The sequence below is a fragment of the Gorilla gorilla genome, chromosome 5, assembly GCF_029281585.2.
Source record: "Gorilla gorilla gorilla isolate KB3781 chromosome 5, NHGRI_mGorGor1-v2.1_pri, whole genome shotgun sequence".
In the NCBI taxonomy this organism is placed as follows: Eukaryota; Metazoa; Chordata; class Mammalia; order Primates; family Hominidae; genus Gorilla; species Gorilla gorilla.
Genome location: NC_073229.2, coordinates 49,555,154 through 49,572,581, shown reverse-complemented (window position 1 = coordinate 49,572,581; position 17,428 = coordinate 49,555,154). Strand labels below are relative to the sequence as shown.

Below are 17,428 nucleotides of genomic sequence, written 5' to 3'. Positions count from 1 at the left end.
CTGAGTCATCCCTGCCCAACAACTCAAGCACACAACAGTGGTTTGCTGTTTTATCATCACATTTTTACATGGGGCATTCACTGGGTGTAGAGGCTGGCCGCAAATACGATGTCCCGCCGTAGCAAGGTAGCCGCTGTCTCCATCTTGGCACCCAGCACAGGCTCTCCTACCAGGCGGGCTGCCCCCCGCAGTGAGCGACACATCTCAGCCAGGCGCTGAATGCAGCGGACCACCAGGCCCTCAGGGGTCCCTGAGAGCCCTGCCAACTCGGAGAAGGGCTGTGGGGAAAGTAAGGTGAGGACTGGATGCGCTCAGCCTGGGCAGACTCTCCCCAGCCAGCCGTCTGCAAAATCCCAAACCTCAGGTACTCACCATGCCCCGGGCCCACTCATACACAACCTCAACCAGCCCAAAATTCAGCTCCCCCACAAATTCCTCCACCGTCTGGTTCAGGCCACAAGCCACCTGGACCTCACCAATCCGCTTGGCCACAGCCCGGACACGTTCTATTCCCTGCAGGAAAGAAGGAGAGGTTAAGGCCTGCCTTCCTGCTCCAGGACAGGGAAGGACCAGATCAAGAAGGCAGCCATTTTCCATCCTTGAGGCACTTACAGGGCTGGAGGGGGTCACCTGGGGGACTACCTGAAGGTGAAGGTCAGGAATGCCACAGCCCTGGCAGGGAGAAAGGGGTGGTGTCCCCTACCTGCTTGAGGGTGTTTGGGAGCTGATCCCCAGCGTCCCCAGGGCTCTGGCAGACCAGGCCAGAGAGCAAGGCAGCAATCTCCTCAGGCCGCAGGGTGCTCAGTGCATTGTCAAACATGAGCTCAGTGAGGAGCAACTCATGGCTGCTCATGGCACAAGCCACCCGCCCTGCCAGCTTCACAGTGCCCGCCTCGTCCACGTAACCCAGGGTTCGGAGCACCTGCAAGAAAAAGGGTGGGCATTGGACACACTGCTGTCCCCTAGCCCCCCTGCCCCAACCACTGCCCCACCCACCTCCACTCGCTGATGGTACTCAGGAAGCAGCAGCAGTGACTGATCCGACAGTAGGAAGCGCAGCCGCTCCATCTCCTTCTGTATCTGCATCCGCTCCTGCAGCTTCAGGTACTGCAGAGAGCCACCCGTCAGCCTTCTCCTTGCCCCTTAGCAGGGGTGCACTGAAGACAAGGGCTGAGATGGGGGCGGTCAGTCTACAGGGGACCACAGAGGAAAAGCCCCTACTCCCAGCTTGGGAGTTACCACCCAGGGTCCTACCTGGGCAGGAAAACGGGGGCTGTGTACACACTGAGCCCCCTGGATCAGCTCCTCCAGCTTCCGGGCCCGGAGCCCACCCTCTACAACTGACATATCTTTGAGCTGCAGGTCATTGACAGGGTCGAGGGTGGGGGGTCCGGCTGGGTGGGCCTGAGCCAGACGCAGCAGTTCCTGGACAGCAGTGGTCACAGCTGCAAGGGGAGGATCCTTCCTGAAGAGGGAGCAGATCTTAAGATCTGGGGTAAGATCTTCTCTCCCACAGAAGCCCCCCTCAGGCTGTGGGAGCCCTCTTACTACAACCCCCACTTCACAGTCTCCCTTAGGCTGGGGGAGCCCCCTCACTACAACCCCACCACTTCATGGTCTCCCTCAGGCTGGGGGAAACTCCCAGACCACTGCCCCTCCCTGCCTCTACACGCCCCTCTGGAGGAGAAGGGCCTCCCTAGCATCTCTGACTTGAATTTTGGCTGCTGCCTCTTGCTGAAGTCCTCCAAGATCTTCTCCCCATTCACCCGGAGCACCTTGGTGGTGATGGCAGCAATATCTCCTGGCTGGAGCTTGACCACGGTGTGGTCACAAGGCCCTGTGAAAAGGGGAGAGCAGGGCAGACATTGCCATGGACCCAGGCATCCTGCTTATACTGCTGGCAGAAAACAGACATCTGCCACACTCTCACCTTCAGGCAGGAACAGCTTGAATCCCACGAGGTCATCTGGATAGGGCACCTCTGCAGTGGCTGGCCCCCTGTCCTGTGCGTCCTGGGACAAGGGCTTATCACACAAGACCAGGGTTGTGAATACTCTGCTGGTGGAGTTCGAGGAGACCTGGGGGTGGTCAGAGAGGCCAGGAGAGGGGGGTGTGATGAGTAGACATCAAAGGCAGAGACCAGATACCCACCCTTGGGCAGGAATCAGGAAGCAACCATGCAGAGCTCACCAGTAGAGAGGGGCGACCAAGTCAAGCGATCAGAGCAGACTTCTTGGGGTGGTGGGAGGAAGGAGTGAGCATGATGTGGTGATGGGAAGGGAGAGGGTGAAAAGGAGGGCAAGAGGGGAAAATGAGGGCCCTATGATGACGCAACCTGCCCTGGCCAAGTGGGGAAAATGGAGAGAGGGCTTGCTCCCTCCCACCCTCTGGAGTCCAAATTCCCATCACCCTCACCTGTAGGATCACTCCCAATGCGTTGTGATGCTCCTGATTCTTCACAACCACCACCCTTCCTGCTGAGAGAGACTTCAGCCCGTTCACAGACTCCATGATGCGTCGCTGAAGAGCAAAGGACAGATGGGAGGAGGCATCACAGGGACAGACACTTGGACTAAGTTTAGTAGCACCTAGAGTAACACGATCTTCTCTTCCCTTCTCCTATCACCTCCTCAGCACTCACACTTGCTCACCTGGATCATGTGCTGGGTCTCTGTCAGTTCCTCCCCCCAGCTGTAATATTCAGGCAGGTCGACCAGTTGGCCAGTCATGTCAGGCTCCTCCAAAGCTCCCAGCTTCTTGGTCAGTTCAGCCAGGGCCTGTTCATGGGCCTTGGGTGGGAGCAGGGGGAAGCTGTGAAAGGGGAGTCTCTGGGCCCAATCTGTCACACTCCCCACCTTCAACACACTGGCCTCTGGATGCCTACCTATTCCCAGCCTGTCTTTGTCCAACCTCCTGCTCCACACACTGGTTACCCCAGGCTCCTTACCTTGCTGTCTTTGCGGGAGGGAAACTCAGAGAAGCTCCTCTTCATCATGTCCTCCACCCTGAGGGCATCCACTCGCAGCAAGTTGAGGATCATAGTGTACGTGAGGCGGAACTGGGACTGCAGCTGGGACGGCTTCCCCTGGAGTCAGGTCACAGAAGTCACTGAGATCAGGGTGGGACCTACTGAACCCCAGCCAGTCTTCTGGACTGGGCCTACTCCCGTCAGATCTGGTCCTAGCTCTGCAACCATGGGGCCTTGGACAAACCACTTGCTCACCTCTTCTGTAACATAAGGGAGCAAACTGAAATAAATGGACTCAAAGGCCCCATCTAGCTCCATATTCACATGGGAGAAAACTGGAAGAGATGGACTCCAATCTCATCCTTGGATTCACTCACTCCTACCTCAGCTTCTCCCAGGCAAAACAAAAAAGTCAGAGGAAGCTGGGCGCTGTGGCCCACACCTATAATCCCAGTACTTTGGGAAGCTGAGGCAGACAGACTGCTTGAGCCCAGAAGTTCAAGACCAACCTGTGCAACATAGCAAAACCTCATCTCTACAAAGCATAAAAAAAAAAAAAAAACATTAGCCAGGCCTATGTGGCATGTGCCTGGAATCCCACCTACTTGGGAGGCTGAGGTGGGAGGATCACTTGAGCCTGGAAGGCAGAGGTTGCGGTGACCCGAGATTGTGCCACTGCACTCCAGCCTAGGTAACAGAGCAAGACCCTGTCTCCAAAAAAAAAAAAAAAAAAAAAAAAAAAAAGGAAGAAGAAAAAGAAGAGAGGAGAATCGAAGACAGAATCCAGCAAGGTCCTGGAGCTGGGGCCCTGCCGAGGATGCTGGCCCGCTCACCATCATCATGCGGTGCAGGTCTGCCATCTCGGGCACTCGGCCCTTGCAGAGCAGGATAACGGTGCCTGTGGGGTCCAGGCCCCTCCGCCCTGCCCGGCCTGCCATCTGCACATACTCCCCAGGGAGCAGGTCCCGGAAGGTGGAGCCATCGTGTTTGCGCATGGAGTCAAACACTACTGTACGAGCAGGCATGTTTACTCCCATGGCAAAGGTCTCTGTGGCAAACAAGACCTGGGACAGAGGAGAACAGAAAGGATCAGCAAAGGCTCTACATACACACGCCCCCAGCCCCGGCCAAGCCCACCTTACTTTGTAGGCATAAGGCACCATCCCAATTGTTACTTATGGGATCTCACTGAACTCTCCAGGCAAATCTATAGGGCAGGTATTATTGTTTTCCTCATTTTACTTATGTAGCTACTTATTTCTATTTCTTAACTTTTACCTTCATATCCCATTCCCATCCCTGACTGCAATCATTCCAATGTATCCAACAAGTATCTTTTTATATAAATATGATCTTATAGAACATGTCTTCTTTTGTGAGCTTGTAGTTTATAATTCATATAAAAAGTGGTTATATATCTGATTTTTTTTTGCTTCTTTTTCTCCACCTAGTGTTTCAACATCTGTCCATGTTCCTGTGGCCACATCTAACCCACTGCTTCCAACTGCTGCAGAACATTCTATGGGTGCATCCCCCACACTGACCTTCCCTCTCTCCCAGTGAAGGGCACCCTGGTACTACCAACACCGTGCCACCACAAACAAAGGACGGGTGTACATGTTCTCTCACAGACCACGGTGAGAATTTCTTTGTGATATATACCCAGGAATGAAATATAAGCTCAGAGTATGATATAGTTTTTGTTTGTTTCTTTGTTTGTTTTTGTTTTGAGATGGAGTCTCCCTCTGTTGCCCAGGCTGGAGTGCAGCGGTGCTATCTTGGCTCACTGCAATCTCTGCCTCCTGGGTTCAAGCAATTCTCCTGCCTCAGCCTCCCGAGTAGCTGGGACTACAGGCACCTGCCACCATGCCCAGCTAATTTTTGTATTTTTAGTAGAGACAGAGTTTCACCATGTTAGCCATGATGGTCTCGATCTCTTGACCTTGTGATCCACCCGCCTCAGACTCCCAAAGTGCTGGGATTACAGGCGTGAGCCACCATGCCCGGCCAATATAGTTATTTTGTCTAAATAGTGCCAGCGTGCATTCCAAACTGGCTAGGCATCCTGTAAAGGATTCCCAGAACCCTACAACCTCCTACATCTCTGGCAACACTCGGCATTAACTACTTTCCTAAATTTTACCAGTCTAATAGCTGTAAAGTCGTATCTTGTGAGTACTTCAATTTGTATATTTCTGATTACTAATAACTTTTCGAATGCTTGCTAGCTTCCTGGATTTCTTTTCTGAGACCTACGTATTCATATCTTATGCATCCCCATTTTAAGATGGGAAACCTAAAGTTCAGGAAGGTTAAATAATTGGTCCAGGATGATACTGTGAATACATGGTGGACCTGGGATTCAAACCCAGGTAGTCTGAATCCAGAGCCCAGATTCTTAACCACAGCACTGGCCTGCCTAAACCTCTGCCCCTCTGCCCTCTGGGCAGCCCCTAAGTGGGCAACAAGCACCCTGAGGAGTCCCTTTCCACCACCACATGCACCTTGACCAGGCCACGGCTGAAGAGCATCTCCACGATCTCCTTGAGGATGGGCAGGATGCCGCTATGGTGCACACCCAGGCCGCGATTCAGGAGCTCTGACATGTGCAGGACCTTTGGTGGGAGGAGGCCCACGGTCAGGGATGGAGTCTCGGAACACCCTATCCCCACCAGTCTGCCAAATGTGTGCATGCACGCACACATACACACACAGACGCACCTGGGGCAGCTGGCGGTCAGAGCCACGGAGGCGAGCAAGGCAGCGCTGCAGGAAGAGGTGGATCTCGCTCTTCTCCGAACTGGTGGTGAGGTCAAGGGAGGTGAGGCCTGAGGCCTGCTCATCACAGCGGCCCCGGGAGAAGGTGAACACCACCACGGGCAACTGGGCACGTGTGCGGAGGGAGGCCAGGAGGGACAGGTACACTCCGCGGTCCTGGAGAAGGAAGGGGAAGGGGAAGGAGCAGAGGTTGAGTTCCTGAACCAATGAGAGGTGAGCTAGTGTTAACTGGGGCAGTGCTCAAAGCTCAAGTCAAAACCCCTGGGGGACAAGGGAAAAAAAAAGATAGGAGGAAAAACAGGTGCTGGCAGGTACAAAACCCTCCCAGTTCTCACCTGTGCAGGGCCCCCCTGATGTGTGGGCTGCTTGGCCCCAAAGGTCTGGGCGTGTTTGCTCATTCTCTCCTTCTTGGCCTCCACAGCTGCATAGTACCTGGGGCACAGGGAGGGGTAGCCACCATGTCCAGCTGGAGGCCCAGCCCTAACTCTTTCCCCCATCTCGAGGCTTACCCTTTTGTATGGAAGGCTCCTCGGGAGTCCAGCAACAAAAAGAGCTCCCCCTGGGTCTTGGAGCTGTTCCCTGTGAAAAGATAGTGCTCCAGGGGCACGGGGCGGGTTACAGTGCTAATCACATAGATCTGACGACGCTTCAGTCGCCTGAAGGAAGGAGAGGGAAGCAGGTCAGGGGTGGGAAAGTGGGAAGGAACCCACATCCCCACCCCCTTCCCTACCCCTCCAACTTTACCCAGTCTTTTCTGAGACCCAGAATGGAAGGCTATCCCCCAACATCTCATCCCATTTCAACATGCAAAGTAATCTGGACCCAAAGGGGATCCCACAGCCACCAGGTGGGACATGTTCCCCAGCGTCACCCCTAAGGCCTGACCGCTCTCCTTGCTGTGGGAGACTTAGTCCCCCGACCCGAATCAAGGAGTACTGTAGCCCCCTTCACCCAGGCAACCCAGGACACACGTCTCACCCAATCCAGTCAGCAAACTCAAGGGCGTTGGGGACGGTGGCACTCAGAAGGATGATAGAAACGTGGTCAGGTAGCATGATAAGCACCTCCTCCCACACGACCCCACGCTGGGCACAGAGAGGGAAGGGAGGTCACATGAGGGCAGGGGCCGCCCTTCTGCCCACAAAGAGGCACGGGATTCCATATGGGGGTAAAGAAAGCAGTAAGGTGCCCTGAGTGTGTGGAATAAGGGAGACGCTCAACTGGTCCCAAAGGAGAGGACTGCCGGGTTCTGGGGAGCCCATGGCCCTTACCTCGGCATCGTTGATATAGTGAACCTCATCAAAGATGACCCACTCCAGGTCCCGAATAACATCTGAGCCACTGTACAGCATGGAGCTGGGGAGAAGAGGCCAAGGATTGACTCCCCAGTGGCTCATCTCCACCCCCTCCTCAGACAGCACACTCTCCACAACGGCCACATCTTCCCAGCCAAAAATCCCCTGTATTGAGTGTCCATCTCTCACCGAAGGATCTCCGTGGTCATGATGAGGCAGGAGGCCTCCGGGTGCAGCTGTACATCCCCGGTGAGCAGCCCCACATCCCCGAATGTGTTTCGGAAGTCCCGGAACTTCTGGTTGCTCAGGGCCTTGATGGGCGAAGTGTAGATGGTGCTGGGGAGAGAGCATGAAGTTAGCCAGTCCCTCCGCAGACTCATGGCCCGCACTTCCTCTCCCACATGGAGCCCTCATGGAAGCATGCCCCAGAAGCTCAGGTGCTCCTCTTCTTCACCCAAACTGCCCTTACATTCTCCTGCATGATATAACCCCAGAAAAATTCTGTCCCCAACCTCTTCCTAAACTAACCTAGGTCATTCTTCTAAACTTTCTCCCCACCATGTCTTTTCATTTCTCTCTGGGTTCTTGTCTCAGTCTTAGCCCTGAACCTCTCACTTAAAGGATGAGCCAGAGAGGTGGGGGAAGAGATGAGATTTTCAAAGGATGCGGGAGAAAATGGGGCTGGCTGGTGAAGGGGGAGGTTGGCGAAGGAACTCATACCGTGTCATGTGTTTCTGGGCCAGGGCAATGGCATATTCAGCCACAACTGTTTTTCCTGCAGATGTGTGAGCTGCGACAAAGACAGAGTCATGCCGCTCCAAGTGCAGGATGGCCTGTTTCTGAAACACATCTGGCTCAAATGCCCACTATGGGAGAGAGAAATAGACAGGAGCTGAAGAAAGGAGCGGGGCCTTGCTGCCTCCTGCTCATGGAGCACGCAGGGCGGGCGGATGAAGGCCGGAGCCAGCCGAGGCTGGGACTGAGTACCAAGACTGGCCTGGGATGGATCTGACCTCTGGTGGATAGAGGAGACAAGGGGTCGGCTGGGAGTGTGACCCAGAAAGAGGGAGAGGAGCGTGTGAAGATGGGGCCAAAGTACCTGGAAGGCTGGCTGGGGAATGAGGCGATAGAAATCACCAACAGGGGAGGTGGCGTCCACAGGGATGGCCCACTGCTCCTGAGATGGAGGCTCTGGGGCCTCTGGGGTGGATACAGCTGTGGACGCTTCCTGGAAGAGTCAGGGGTAGGAGTGATAAAGATACAACCAGAGGGCTCTCAATTAGCACTCCTCCCAAAAGATGTCCCTTTCTTCCCCTCAGACCCATCCTAGCCAGCCCACATCCTGGTGGCAAGGCTCTTTCTTGCCTCCACTACACAGAACCACCAACCTTCAACACTAGGTCCTCCAAGCTGCTTGCTCGGGCCAGGGGAGCACTGCAGGGAGAGGCTGAAACAGCGTCCCCTCTGGGACCTCCTGGCTGTCCCACTGCCTCATTCTCATCCTCGTCACCTCCACCCAAATCCAGAGGTTCCAACAGACAGCTAAGGCTTAGCAGTCCAGGAGCTGGAGTTGGACAATCTGAGGAGCAAGCCAACAAGGTCAACCTTGTCATGTCCATCTCTGTTCCTTAGGAGAAGGACATGACTTCTCCTACACCCCACTCAAAAACCAAAACTAACCTTTTGGTGCAAAGTCCATGCCTTTCTTGAAACCAGGTGGAATAGTAAGAAGATCTGTAGGATAGGGACATGGAATCAGGTCACTGCACACTGGTGAACAAATTGTGTACATTATATAAACCTAAAAGATACCATTTACAGGACAGATGCTGTAGATAGGGATGTTTGCTATGACACTTTCCCAACAGATGACAGTAAAGGTTGTTGTGGAAATTTCCCAACAGATGACAGTAAAGGTTGTTATGGACAGAATTTCTTTTTCTAATTTTCTCAAAAACATGGGAGGGCTAGCAGTAGCCCAGTGATAGCCTGGGCTCTTCCTCCTCAAGGCTCAGACTCAGAGCCCCACCTTACCTTTCTCAAAGTCTATCTCCTCCTCAGCCTCCTCCCGTGTGTTCAGATCTGTTATGGTGGGTTCATCCATCCCCCCTGGGAAGAGACAGGACAGACAGGGATTCATGGGATGAGGGTAATACGAGATAGGTGGGGAACCCTTCCCTGGAGATTAAAGACACCCTCTTCTACCATCCCATCTCCACAAGAGTCACCTGGCCAGAAGGGATACTGAGTTGGATTTCCCCATAAGGACTGGGAGGCTGGCCCTGGAGGCCGGCGAAGAGACAAGGAGGTTGTGGCCGAGAGATTTGTGTTCTCCAGCAAGACCTAAGGCAAGAGATCAGAGCCCCAATGAGGCTGAGCTTGTCTCTGACCACCTCCCCTTCTCCCCAGCTGTTTCTCATGACCCCTGACCTCCTACCTCTTTGTAACCCAGTATCTGGCCTGTGGTTGGGTGTCTTTGGGCCTGTAGGTCGGATGGGACTGGGGCTCCCAGGACAGCCAAAAGAGACCAGGGATCCGTCTTCCTCTGCCATTTTCTGGAGAGAAAAATAGTAACTTTTGGGTCTTCTTTCTTCCTCTGTCCCAGCTTCCTTCAGGAACCCATCACCCTAGTCTAAGCCCCTCCAGACTCCTCACCGGGCTGAGTGCTCCACACCATGCAGAGGCAGCCAGGCTGGGGATGACAGAAACAACTGTTCTGCTTCTTGCTGCAGATCTGGGGCACAAGGAGGGAGGCCATGGGGAAGCTGAAACAAGGGCAAGATGAGAGGCATTAGGTAAGGAAAGAGGATAAAATGCAGACAAAAGAGGTGATGGGACTTGTGTTCCGATCAGAAATGGCAGATGTGTCAAACAGACTAGGACAATCAGGCTTGGCCAAAAACTACCTGCTACTGAATTACCTGGGGCAGATTTTGGATTTCAGAAACATGGAGGCTGGACCTAGGAATGTGCATTTTTAAAAAGCTCCCTGGCTAATCATGAAGCACACTGAAATTGGAGACTCGCTGATTTTAGAAAAAGGGGTCCCAGACCTAAGGATGAAGAGTTGGAGGCTCAAAGCCTATCATCTCAGTCACCAAGTGCCCTGGTGCTTGGATACAGAAGGGAGCTCCACAGAGAAATGCCACATTTGAAAGAGCAGCTCTCAAAGCAAAAATATCCCCAGCCCTTTCTGCTCTGTCCTCACACGTACTGCAGGTACACTGGGCTGTAATCTGTCCAGCACCCCTTCAGGCTGGGATGGACAGGAGTACAGGCACAGATGAACAAGGTTAAGCTAGATCCTACTGTGAGGAGGGTGAAGGAGGTTTGGACTCAATGCGGGTCAAAGGTTAGGGTCAAAAGTCACTCACGCTACTCTCTGGAGCTCCAGGCAAGTTCAGCAGCTCCCAGTGCCCCGTGCATCCGAGCTCCACGGCCCGAAGGGGTAGGTCCAGGGGATCTGGAGGAGGTAGCACTACGGGGAAAGGTCAAAAGTCAGGGGTCAAAGTTCATTCCATATCGGCTACTCCGTTCCATTTCCCTCCCCTCCCCCTCACCAAGTCGCTCTGTCTCCATCATCCTGGAGCCACAGCAGCTGCCTTGCAGCCCGGAAGTGCGGCAAGTAGTCGCTGCGAAGTAAGCCCCGCCCTGGAACGGGCGGAAGTAGAGGCAACTTCCGGCACAGCCCCGCCTCGAGCGTGAACTATCGCGGCGGAGGGGCAGACCTGGACCGGTGGAAGGCCGGGCGGAAGTGCGCGCCTGGGGCCGCCTTGGTTACCGCGTTTTGCGCTCCTCGCTACGTCATCGTTGTGAGCCCGCTATCAGCGGCCAGCGCGGGCGCGGCCGGAGACCGTGGGGCCTCCGGTTGCCGCCCCCTCGGGTAAGGCCCTCTGCTCCTCACTCTTCGGCCCTTTTTCTCATAGCCGTTTCTCTGTTCTTCCTCTTTGCGTTGCTCTGCGGGCGCTACGCTGGCTCCACCGCCTTCTCTGCCGTTCAAACCCCGGGGTTGTCCTTACCCTAGCGAGGGTAGGGGGGTCGGGTGCCATCGTCTTTCCGACGGAGTGGATATTTGTCCCTCCTTGAACCACATGGTACCTAAAGGTGCTGGTGTCTGTGATCCCTGGAGACAGGAGGGAATGCTGGATGATCCCGACCAACGGGAGCTTGGACAGCAGCCTGGTTTAAGCAAGGGGTAGGGAAAGCCAAAAAGACAAGAGTAGGCAGACCTGAAGGGGTGGGGTTGGGTACAGTGTGGACGGCGTGTGAACCCCGGGTGGTAACAGTGGAGAAAGATGTCTTGGGCCCTGCCCCTGAACTAGGAGCCACCATGTTGGTGATACCCCCCGGACTGAGCGAGGAAGAGGAGGCTCTGCAGAAGAAATTCAACAAACTCAAGAAAAAGGTGAGGGACTGTGTGAGGACATGGCCTAACCATTCACAGACTCTGCACTCTGAGAAGATATGGGGTGACTGTGAGCGAATGGGGAAGTTTTTCTGGCCCATACCTAGAGACATATCACCTCACAGTGTAGCTTCAAGAGGTGGGCTTTCCCAAGCCTTGGTGTGGACCTTCTGTCTTTTCTATGCAATTTGCCATGGATTGTCTTCCTTTCCCATGGCTTTTAGTACCGCTTAAGAGCTGATGATCCCCAAGTTTGTTTTTTCCAGTTCTATCCAGTGTTATACTGAAAAACTTCAGATACTCAGTGTTGAAGCTATCATCTTTCTATTCTTGATCTTCCAAAGAAGATTGACTACACCAATTCTGCCACATGTTTGGACTCAAAACTCTGACTTGCCCACTATTTGCATAGTCAAACCTTTGCCAAGTCTTATTGTTTCTTCTTTTGAAGTAATTTTTCTTGTTTATTCTTCACTGTGTATTCCCCCGAGCAGGGCTTTATTGACATTCATGTGGGCCATTGTAATGGTCTCTCAACAAATTTCTCAGTCTTTTTTTTTGAACAGACTTCTTCACTCCTGTTCAAATGATCCATTGAAAACACAAAATTCTGCTCCCTCTGTTTCTCAAAAACCATAAATGGCTTCACATTGTCTATAAAAAAGCTTCAAAACCTTAGTTTGGCAGCCTTGTCTAGTAAAGTAGAACTATTCACTACTTCCAAAGCATGGATTCCCAAAGCCTTCTTATCTCTGCATCTTTGCCACCCTGTTTTCTTTTTCTAAAATACCCTTCTCCTCTCTGTGTTGTGCAGAGATACGGGGGAGGGCCTAGTTTAATAGCCATTAAACATCAGAAAATCTTACTAGCTTTCAGCTATGAATAATCTGCACCTCTTATAATTGTATTGCTAACTCACTCAATTTATTTTATTTCTCAGACTGTAAGCTTCTTGAGGGTAGGAACAATGCATTAGCCTCCTGGATATCCCTGTTACGAAGTCATGGCTGGGCCTCATTCAATATGCAGGAAATAGATGGATGAAACCTCCAGGAAAGGCACATAAACTTAAACTTACTTGCAGCTTATATCCTAGGATTCTAGTCCATGATTGAATTATTTGTCTTCAAATTCAAAAATGTAACACTCTGGAAAACCTTTGGGTTCCGTGGTTTGGTTAGATTAGGAATTTCCAGCATCATACATGATCTAGGGGACCAGAGGCAAGAGGCAGAGCACATCAATGTACCACTCTGAGGGCATCAAGAAAGACGGTCCCTGGAGTGATGTGCCCAGGGGCCTTAGGAGAGGAACCGGCTAGGGGCTGGCCCTCACTTACCTCTCTCTTCTCACCCTTGTTCCCAGAAAAAGGCATTGCTGGCTCTGAAGAAGCAAAGTAGCAGCAGCACAACCAGCCAAGGTGGTGTCAAACGCTGTGAGTGACAGGGGAAATGGGGATGGACTGGAAGTGGGCAGCATGGAGCTGACCTTCATCATGGCTTGGCCAACATAATGCCTCTTCCCTTTGTCTCTCCAGCACTATCAGAGCAGCCTGTCGTGGACACAGCCACAGCAACAGAGCAGGCAAAGCAGCTGGTGAAGTCAGGAGCCATCAGTGCCATCAAGGCTGAGACCAAGAACTCAGGCTTCAAGCGTTCTCGAACCCTTGAGGGGAAGTTAAAGGTGAGCACAAGCAGAAGGATTGTTTAAAGGGCATCCCTCCAAGTTGGAATGTAGATGGTTTGGGGAAAAATATGCATACTCAAGCACTGGCAAATTGCTGTACCATTCTGAGTTTCACCTCTCATGTATAAAATGAAAAAACTAGACGACTCCTGAATTCTCCATTTTACAAATTCTGTGGTTCTAATCCACCTTGGATTGGAGCTCTTGGAATATGTTGCCCTAAGGGATGGAAAGGGCTGAAAATGTTATCAGGTTCAAGAGAGGTTCAAATAAACTGAATACATAATATATCGAGTCACTTATTAAAAATACCAGCTGGGCGTGGTGGCTCATGCCTGTAATCCCAGCACTTTGGGAGGCTGAGGTGGGCAGATCACTTGAGATTAGGAGTTTAAGACCAACCTGGCCAACATGGTAAAACCCCGTCTCTACTAAAAATACAAAAATTAGCCGGGTGTGGTGGCGGGCGCCTGTAGTCCCAGCTACTTGGGAGGCTGAGGCAGGAGAATGGCGTGAACCCAGGAGGCGGAGCTTGCAGTGAGTCGAGATTGTGCCACTGCACTCCAGCCTGGGTGACAGCGAGACTCCGTCTCAAAAAAAAAAAAAAATTAGCAGAGTGTGGTGGTGCACACTTACAGTCCCAGTTACTGAGGAGGCTGAGGCCAGAGAATCACTTGAACCCAGGAGGCAGAGGTTGCAGTGAGTGGAGATCACACCACTGCACTCCAGCCTGGACGACAGAGCAAGATTCTGTCTCAAAAACAGAACAAAACAAGCCACAATGGCAGGTGTGGCAATGGCTCATTCCTGGTTAATTTCAGCACTTTAGGAGGCCGAGGTAGGAGGATTGCTTGAGCCCAGGAGTTTGAGACCAGCCCTGGCAACATAGTGAAACCCTATCTCTAGAAAAAAAAATACAGAAATTAGCCAAGCATGGTAGAGCACATCTCTAGTCCCAGCTACTAGGGAGGCTGAGGTAGGAGGATTGCTTGAGCATGGGAGGTCAAGGCTGCAGCAAGCTACGATTGCTCTATTGCACTCCAGCCTGGACAATAGAGCAGGACCGTGTCTCAGAAAATAAAGAAAAAAAAATAAGTAAAACCACGTAGTCAAATAAGAAATGTACGTAGAATTAAAAGGGAAGAAAAGATCAGAGGAAACCTAGAAGAGGGTGAGGGAAGGGAACACCTCTGGTCCATGGTTGGGCAACCTCCTGCTCCACACTGAGGTAGGTCTCTCACCACTCCAGGACCCCGAGAAGGGACCAGTCCCCACTTTCCAGCCGTTCCAGAGGAGCATATCTGCTGATGATGACCTGCAAGAGGTAAAGGCTCCTAATTTCTGTCCCTGAGGGGTTGGGGATGGAGGAATATGAGAGACAAATATATTTTGGACCACATGTCAGCAACTGGAAATCATCTTAACTGTTCTTGGTCTCTTTTACAGTCATCCAGACGTCCCCAGAGGAAATCTCTGTATGAGAGGTTAGAGAGTAGAGATAAGACTGGGCCCATTTGGTGGAGTTGATTGCCTGAGTCCTTGGGAGGTTTGGGCTGTAGGAGCTGGGCTACAGAGGGAATATTGAGTCTCCACAGGGTCTGAGGGGAGAAGGTAAAACCCCCCTTTGATCTTCAGTCTGCATCTCCCCAGCTTTGTGTCTTCTAGTGATCGACTTCGAGAACTAGGACCAGATGGAGAAGAGGCAGAGGGCCCAGGGGCTGGTGATGGTCCCCCTCGAAGCTTTGACTGGGGCTATGAAGAACGCAGTGGTGCCCACTCCTCAGCCTCCCCTCCCCGAAGCCGCAGCCGGGACCGCAGCCACGAGAGGAACCGGGACAGAGACCGAGATCGGGAGCGGGATCGAGACAGAGACAGAGAGCGGGACAGGGATCGGGATCGGGATCGGGATCGAGATCGAGACCGGGAACGGGACAGGGATCGGGAGCGGGATCGAGACCGAGACCGAGAGGGTCCTTTCCGCAGTGAGTGATTTTGGCTGGAGGTCAAGGTGACCTTAACTGAGGTTTATGTGCGTCCTACTAAGTGAAATGTGGCATGGGCTATGTCTTGTGACTATGATTTGTGCTCCCAAAGGGTCAGATTCATTCCCTGAACGGCGAGCCCCTAGGAAAGGGAATACCCTCTATGTATATGGAGAAGACATGACACCCACCCTTCTCCGTGGGGCCTTCTCTCCTTTTGGAAACATCATTGACCTCTCCATGGACCCACCCAGAAAGTAAGGATGACAACAGGGCATGATGAGAAGTCCTGGGAGAATCCTGGGGTGTGAGACCTGAGGGAAGAAGCTGCCCTCCCTGCAGCCGCCTATGATCACTGGGTTTGGTTGGGTCCAGAAGAGCCCCTTGGCTCTCCACTGACCGTGTTTTCTCTTATCCCAGCTGTGCCTTCGTCACCTATGAAAAGATGGAGTCAGCAGATCAGGCCGTTGCTGAGGTTGGAAATTCCCAAATCTGTTCTTCCCATCGCTTCTGCTGTTCTCATGTGTTCTCCTCAAAATACTAGATGCCAGGAAGAAGTTGGTTCCTCTTGATAAAGAAAGCCTCTCCCTATTCACACAGAAAAACTTACATTCGCAGATTCCTTATTCAGTCTACTCCTAGGATAGCAACTCCTGGAATAACTTCTTTGGTTTATCTGTAATGTTTCCTCCCCATCCTCTGCCTTCCCTCTTCTGCTTCAGCTCAACGGGACCCAGGTGGAGTCCGTACAGCTCAAAGTCAACATAGCCCGAAAACAGCCCATGCTGGATGCCGCTACTGGCAAGTCTGTCTGGGGCTCCCTCGGTAAGAATGGGATTCTTCCTTTCCCATCCTCTCCCCCACAGGCCATTCCTTTTGGTTCCCCCACACATCCTTGGGTTTCCTAGAGATGATCGAGGTCAGAGTGTGTGCGGAGGCTATGGGAATGGGAAGGAAAATTTCAGATCCTCTGTCAGTTAGAGGTAAAGAAAGGAGAGAAAAGGATTGAAAACAGCTTCCAAAGCAGTGACTGGAACAGGGAAGAAAGTGGGAGCTGGAGTGAGATTGGTGAGGAAGATGAGTGTCTCATGGGGCTTGTTCATTTTGAGATGGAGTAGAGTGAGTTTCGTAAGTATTCGAAATCAGGGATCTGGAACTCAGGTGTGAGGTAAGGAAGGAAAACATAGATTAAGTCTTCCACATCACAGGGTGGCTGCCAAACAATAGGATCATCAGGGAGACTCTGATTTCGGAGAAAAAAAAACGACCCAGGACTCAGTTTGAGGAATACTCTGGGACTATGTTAGGAAACAGGACTGTTCACCTCACACACCACATGTCCCCAGCTGTCCTGACATGTTAGGCTAACGTTGAGCCTAACGTTAGCAAAGGAGACAGGAGGAGGGGTCGGAGGGCTGGGAGCAGCACCACAGGGGCCTGGGCCACTGAAGCAAAATGACACACACTTTGAGAAAGAGGGAGTAGCCAGCAGTGTTGAGGTACAGAGATCACAGGATGGGAGTGGGTGAGAGAGATTCTCTGTAGCTCAAGGGTGGTGGGGATGGAACCATTGGATGGGGTGAAGAGAGTAACATGTCTGGTGGAGGGAGGAAAGAGGAAGGGGAAGAAACAGCTAGAGGCTTGAGAGAGAATGGTGAGGGCCAAAGCTACACCCTGAATGAGTTCTGGTGGAGCTAGTAGCATTTCTTAGTGTGAATAACCCATTTTCCCTGAAAGTAGATTTTCCTGGGAAAGGAGTGAGCAGAAAGAAGGGCTCAGCTACAGTGGCCCTTCAGGCAAAAGAAAGGAACTAGAATTGACCAGCATGTCAAAAAAGGGCTACAGAGGTTTTCTAGTTTTTAGCTTCTGACATACTGACTGTAAGTAGTGGGTTAATATCATTCACGTGTCTCAACAATGACATTTGGGATTTTTCTAAGAACAAAACATTCATCAAAATGTCCACTTATACTTTCGTTGGCCATGGGTTGGCACAAAGGAGCTAAGGAAGACAGGCCATCCTGGCCACCAGAGGGCAGCGTGGAAACTGGGCTTCCAGTGGCCAGGAGTCAGCCTCAGGGTCTGTTCTATGATCTCCTTTAGACCTTAACTGTTCCTCTCCTCCCTCCCTAGCTGTCCAGAACAGCCCTAAGGGTTGCCACCGGGACAAGAGGACCCAGATTGTCTACAGTGATGACGTCTACAAGGAAAACCTTGTGGATGGCTTCTAGGGAACAGAGCTGGATTCCTTGTGCCTCATATGCCCCAATGCTGGTCTCAGTAAAACACTGAGGTGGAAGCTTACACATCTCCC

The 17,428-nt window shown here is 52.3% G+C and overlaps 2 protein-coding genes across 5 annotated transcripts; one reads left to right on the top strand and one right to left on the bottom strand.

Annotated features, from left to right (window-relative positions):
- Nucleotides 1-37: 37 nt before the first annotated feature.
- Nucleotides 38-10,825, bottom strand: SKIC2 (SKI2 subunit of superkiller complex). Of its 3 annotated transcripts, XM_004043710.4 has the most exons (28): nt 10,602-10,825; nt 10,416-10,519; nt 9,697-9,806; nt 9,479-9,596; nt 9,270-9,384; nt 9,076-9,150; nt 8,722-8,775; nt 8,430-8,620; nt 8,141-8,269; nt 7,762-7,907; nt 7,231-7,377; nt 7,018-7,102; nt 6,725-6,831; nt 6,256-6,402; nt 6,082-6,178; nt 5,690-5,902; nt 5,473-5,583; nt 3,802-4,032; nt 2,948-3,085; nt 2,652-2,789; nt 2,416-2,520; nt 1,931-2,078; nt 1,711-1,837; nt 1,255-1,465; nt 997-1,107; nt 704-922; nt 373-513; nt 38-278 (listed from the first exon to the last, which is right to left on the bottom strand). In XM_004043710.4, the coding sequence occupies exons 1-28, from the start codon at nt 10,621-10,623 to the stop codon at nt 78-80; spliced, it is 3,741 nt and encodes a 1,246-aa protein (XP_004043758.3). In that variant the 5' UTR covers nt 10,624-10,825; the 3' UTR covers nt 38-77. The 3 variants fall into 3 exon arrangements, 2 of the variants coding, with proteins under 2 accessions (XP_004043758.3, XP_018884521.1); XR_008680584.2 differs by lacking the exons at nt 38-278; nt 373-513 and having other exon boundaries at nt 886-922; nt 997-1,157; nt 10,602-10,782; XM_019028976.4 differs by having other exon boundaries at nt 38-1,170; nt 10,602-10,782.
- On the top strand, nt 10,799-17,418 carry NELFE (negative elongation factor complex member E). 2 transcript variants are annotated; one of them, XM_019028983.4, is made up of 11 exons: nt 10,799-10,924; nt 11,364-11,446; nt 12,812-12,881; nt 12,984-13,129; nt 14,382-14,456; nt 14,579-14,616; nt 14,798-15,114; nt 15,227-15,371; nt 15,535-15,589; nt 15,837-15,939; nt 17,248-17,418. In XM_019028983.4, exons 2-11 carry the CDS (start codon nt 11,372-11,374, stop codon nt 17,343-17,345), a joined length of 1,122 nt encoding a protein of 373 aa, XP_018884528.2. In that variant the 5' UTR covers nt 10,799-10,924; nt 11,364-11,371; the 3' UTR covers nt 17,346-17,418. The 2 variants fall into 2 exon arrangements, with proteins under 2 accessions (XP_018884528.2, XP_004043761.3); XM_004043713.4 differs by having other exon boundaries at nt 14,783-15,114.
- The last annotated feature ends 10 nt before the right edge of the window (nt 17,419-17,428 follow it).